Source organism: Hyposmocoma kahamanoa, unplaced genomic scaffold, assembly GCF_003589595.1.
Source record: "Hyposmocoma kahamanoa isolate Upper Pololo Valley unplaced genomic scaffold, ASM358959v1 66, whole genome shotgun sequence".
NCBI classification, from domain to species: domain Eukaryota; kingdom Metazoa; phylum Arthropoda; class Insecta; order Lepidoptera; family Cosmopterigidae; genus Hyposmocoma; species Hyposmocoma kahamanoa.
The window spans coordinates 14604235-14609712 of record NW_020653854.1 but is presented as its reverse complement, the minus strand read 5'-3'; the positions used below and the strand labels follow the sequence as shown (position 1 = coordinate 14609712).

Here is a 5478-nt window from a genome sequence, read left to right as displayed (position 1 = left end):
CACTACACTACACTACACTACACTACACTACACTACACTACACTACAAGAATACAAGAATACAAGATATTTATTCACTGAAAAATGTAGTTTACAATGGTGTTATAGTATATAGTATATATATTAGATCGTACATTTCACCAAAACTTGGCATGCGAATATTTTACACAATTCTTATTACAATCACGCACAGTGGTTAAATTTTACATTTTATGTTATCTATTAAAAAATCATTTATATTGTAGTAGCATTGTGTAACTAACAAATTATGTAATTTTATTTTAAATTGCCTACAATTTAGTTCTTTAACTTCATGTGGTATTTTATTAAATAATTTAGGTGCCAATATAAACATCGTTCTATTGTAAAATTCCAAGGTGGGGCGTTGTTTTGGCCGTATTTCTATTTTGTTCCTTGTTTTCCTGGGATGTCTGGTTTTCACTAGATTAAAGTTGCCTGGATTTTGTTTTATATAAACACAGGCCTCGTAAATATACATAGATGGTAGGGTTAAAATCTTTAGTTTTCTAAAATAGGGTACACATCTTTCTCGCTGGCCCACACCAAACATGGCCCTAACACATTTCTTCTGGATTTTAAACAGTGGTGTAATATGTGTTGCAGCAGCGTTCCCTCAAAGCAGCAGATCATATCGCAAACTAGAGGCTACATAGGCGTGATAAACACAAAGAGCAGTTTTTTGTGACGTTATTCTCGTCAGATTTTTCAGGACGTATACGTATTTACTAAGTTTAGTATTTAACTTATTTATATGTGACTTCCAGCTCAAGTGATTATCAAGAGTAAGGCCCAAGAAATTTGTTTCACCAACTTGAGCTACATTTTGTGCATTGTAGGTTGTACTTAAATTTTTTTAATTTTTTTTTCTGTGTTACTGTATATTTAGAACAATTATAAGTGCAGTTACATTACCGTAAATTATAAAATTAATTACTTATCGGTAGTACAAAACCAAATTTTAGACGGTGATTTTTAGTGACACTTGTCTTGCTCGGACATTCAACCTATGCCTTTCACTTTTTGCATAGCGAACATAGTGCGTGGTGAACTTAACGCTTATTTCGTCAAGTTCTATACGAGCATCGCGGCGTATTTGTTTTGGCCAAGGTACACTAAACTGTGTCAGCTTGGGTGTTGCGGATTCGAATCCTGTCGGACAAGAAAGACATAAAAAAAAATCTATACTTATATATATATATATATATATATATATATATATATGTATTATTTATTTCATTTTTTAATTATTTTCTTTTCTTTTTCATTTTATTATATCATACATTGAAATATGGCCAACGAAAGAAAATGTGGTGGTTGCTATAATTTAATAAAAAGTAGGCAATACTTGCAATGTTCCCTGTGTCACCATGACTATGATTTGCAATGTGCAAATGTGTCAGAGAAACGTTATCTGAACACCCTGACTGGTGCGCATAAACTGTCGTGGAAGTGCATAACCTGCGTGAGTAAAGTGCCCAAAAAAGACAATACCAATACACCGGTACGGGGCCCTGCGTGTCATATGACGGTGACCCGCGGAGCGGCTGCGCCGAGCCCGCCGAGCCCACGGGAGGAGATTAGTGTGCGGGACGAGTCTCTGGATGAGTCGAGAGACGTACCGTTTGAGCTCACTGGGTTTGGTGTGGAGAAGTCTTTCCGAGTTCTCGTAGAGGAAGTGCGCCTTTCCGGCAAGAAATGACGGCTATTCGTACCCAGATGTGGCAGCTAAATGAGACTATGCAATCCCTCACATCGAGACGGGGTGCTTGCGAGAACCGCATTGATGGTCTGGCTGAACGCGTGGCAGTTTTGGAGGTCCGCGGCGGGGGTGGAGAGGGCTCTGATACTGGTTCCCTTCAGTCCACGATTAACCAACTTCGGGCAGAGCTCAATGATCGGGACCCAGATCTCCTCTCTAACGACTTAGAAATTTCTTGTGTCCCAAAGGAAAAAGGGGAGAGCGTGACGCACATCGTAATGACCCTCGCCGGCAAACTGGGTGTGCGTTTAGTGGAGCAGGAGCTAGTGAGTGCGACGCGTGTGGGGCGCGCGCCTGGCGAGGAGACCCCGGTAGGCGAGAAGCCGCGCCCGAGACCCATCGTGGTGCGCTTGGCCTGGAGGGCCCTGCGCGACCAGCTGCTTCGTGAGGCGCGCGTCCGCCGCGGGGCCACCACCGAAGGCGCGGGTCTTCCGGGCGCGCCGCGCCGTTTCTATGTCAACGAGCGGCTCACTCGCGCAAACCGGCAGCTCTTCCGCCAGGCGCGCCAGCTTGGCAAGGAACGCAACTGGCGGTACGTCTGGACGCGGGATGGCGGGATTTTCGCGCGGCAGCATCACGGCAGAGAGTCCCCCCGACACCGCGTGCGCATCGAAGACGACCTCACGCGTGTTTTTGGCTCCGGAACCTTTGGTGCCTAGACGTAAACGTATAGCAATTAAACACAAATATGCCTGTGTCAATACATTGAACTGGGTTAGGAACTTAATATTACGTTTACAAATATTTTTCTCATACGAGTGTTTTGTCAGCATTTACTTCATTATTTTTGACATAAAAGGCCGGCTATCTAGTTTTCGTTTTCCCCTATGTATTACGTATCTATGTAAAACAAAAGACAAATTGATTTATATTCAAATACTACATTCTTTTTACCGGCTTGTCTTTTATAATTATTGTTTATTTTATTTTATTGAATCCAAATTGTCTTTTTACTTCTTGTTAATACTTTCTTATAATCTTCAGTATATTTTATGTATTTCTTGTCCGCATTTATATATCATTGCGGTCTGTATGCAATACTTGTACATATTAATGACTTCAGTTTCCAACAAATGTACATACACCCAAACATTATTTACATTATATATCTACTATCTACATCATATTTATAAACACAATCATTATCAACAGGCATCTTACGTGTAGAACATTTACAAAAGAGTTAACTTGCAAAATAGGTGCGAACATTTTGGACAGACGTGCATTTGCAACGGAATAGGGTTATTATGGATGATATTATTATGCTATCTCACAATCACTGGACGGGCTTACTTTTATTTCATTATTATATACAAATTACTATTAATAATTGCTTATTTCAATTTAATTTATTCATATCTAAATGAAGTAATATATTTGATAATAAATACTATTCCCATTACCATTAACATTACATTTCCATTTGCAAAATTATTCGCGCGGCTATATATGCCTTCGTTCTTACTTCTTCATTAAAAATGATTAAAACGAAGAACTTAAAAATTAGTCTCCTTAATGCTGGGTCATTGGGAACAAGGCATGATGAGTTTCTGGTGGCCCTGGTTCGCATATCTCCCGACATACTTGCCATCAATGAAACGTGGCTCCGAACTGGTGAAGAGGGTCGTGCGCCCGCGCCACCGGGATACCGGCTTCGGCATGCCCCACGCCCGCCAACTATCGAACGTGAGCGTGGCGGTGGTGTTGGGTTTTATGTTAGGCAGAGTGTCGCTGTATGTATTGTTCCGCATCCTGTATCACATGTGGATCAAATGTGGATCTGTTTGACTGCGTGCTCGACGCGTGTCCTTATAGGGACTGCTTACCGTCCACCCTGGCTTAATACTGAAACGTTTTTTGATGCACTAACGGACTCGCTATCTTCTTTCAATAATTTCGACCGAGTCATTCTGTTAGGCGATTTTAACATAGATTTAAACCATTGACTTACAAATAAATGGACGACGGGTCTAATACAAAAACCACGAAAAAAATGTCCCAAGTCAACCTATTCGAAATTTAAATTGTAATGTCATCACAGTATCGCGCTGTCAGTAGAACAAATGAAGACTAAAGCGGAGTGTCGCGCTCTGTATACGACCTTACAAGTGCGGACACTTTTTAGCGCGGACCCGACGTCCATATAATTGTAAGTCAATGATTTAAACGATAAAAAATACAGCAAATATAAGCAGCTTAATGATTTTTTGCACTATTTTAATTTGGTAAACTATGTTACAAAATCTACTCATTTTACCACACATAGTGAGACCATAATTGACCTACTCTGCACTGATACTACCGTTTTAAAAATCGACGTAGAACGCATTCAGGATCTGGGAGCCCATGGTCTCATTACAGCCTGTTTTAAAATAAAGAGAAACAAAATCCCTCGTAAAACAATAACTTATAGACTAGGGAGAGGTATCGTCTGACTGGCATAGTGGAGCACGATAATTATTACAGAGAGTTAAAAAATAATGTTAACATTTGCCTTTTTGCTGAGCGAAAAGCCTATTTTGAGCAATTTGTGAACAAAAATATTAAAATGCCTAAAGTTATCTGGAGGAACCTAAAAAACACAGTTCTACCTAATTCCAAAACCTACCAAGAGCTGCCACAACATCTTCTTGACCCACAAAAAATCAACTCGCATTTCATGAATGTACCAGGTACAAATAATGTTGTATCATCTGATATTTTCTACTTTAAATCCCATAGACATGGTTCTTCTGTATTTCATATAGAACCAGTCACGGAGAATACAGTGAGTAAGGTCATTCTTAGTATTAAGTCCAATGCTCAAGGAGCTGACCGCCTCAGTAGGGATATGCTATTGCTCACATTGCCTCACTCTCTGCCAATTATCACTTGCATGATCAATAAATCCATTGTTACTGGCAAATTCCCGGCTGCATGGAAAACTGCCCTCGTAAAACCAATCCCTAAAGTTGCTAACCCTAGCGAATTAAAAGATTTACGCCCCATTATTCTACTTCCCTATCTATCAAAAATTATGGAAAACATTGTTTTTGATCAACTTTCAAAATATTGTGAATCTCATGACATCTTACCTGAATTACAGTCTGGTTTTAGAAAGGGACGTAGTACGGCGAAGGCATTGCTTGATGTTGTTGACAACATACTCTCTAATCAAGATAAAGGCAAAGCAACTATCCTCCTTTTACTGGACTACTCAAGGGCATTTGATTGCATTGATCACCAACTTCTTCTTTCCAAAATGGCGTTCTACGGGTATGATGATACTACAATAGCATGGTTTGGCTCGTATTTGGGGGATCGTGCGCAACGTGTTGAGATCTGTGCTACTGACGGTTCTACCTTAGTTTCGCAGGAGGCGCGTGTAAGTAGAGGAGTGCCTCAGGGATCTATATTGGGTCCTCTTCTGTTTATACTCTATACCTCCGATATAACAAGTTCTATCAAACACTCTCAGTATCACTTATACGCAGATGATCTTCAGGTTTATATACCGTAGGTACCCATGATTTCAGCGAGACAATTAAAGCACTGAATGAAGATCTTGCGAATATCGTAGCGTGGTCTTCGAGAAATTGTTTGGTGCTTAATCCTCAAAAAACAAAATACATCGTTTTGGGCTCGTGTAAATAAATTGCAAGGATTGTTGATCTAAATCCCACTATAAATATATCAGGTGTAAATATTGAACGGGTGGAG

The 5478-nt window shown here is 40.1% G+C and overlaps 2 protein-coding genes across 2 annotated transcripts in view; both read left to right on the top strand.

Annotated features, from left to right (window-relative positions):
- LOC113231917 (fatty acyl-CoA reductase wat-like) overlaps nt 1-1719 on the top strand; it is a 27853-nt gene extending 26134 nt beyond the window's left edge. Inside the window, exon 11 of the mRNA XM_026466458.1 lies at nt 1421-1719. Coding sequence (XP_026322243.1) covers nt 1421-1719 — 299 coding nt within the window. The remainder of the gene's footprint in view (nt 1-1420) is intronic.
- LOC113231916 lies at nt 1716-2438 on the top strand. Its single transcript, XM_026466456.1, has one exon. The coding sequence runs from the start codon at nt 1716-1718 to the stop codon at nt 2436-2438; it is 723 nt and encodes a 240-aa protein (XP_026322241.1).
- Nucleotides 2439-5478: the final 3040 nt, after the last annotated feature.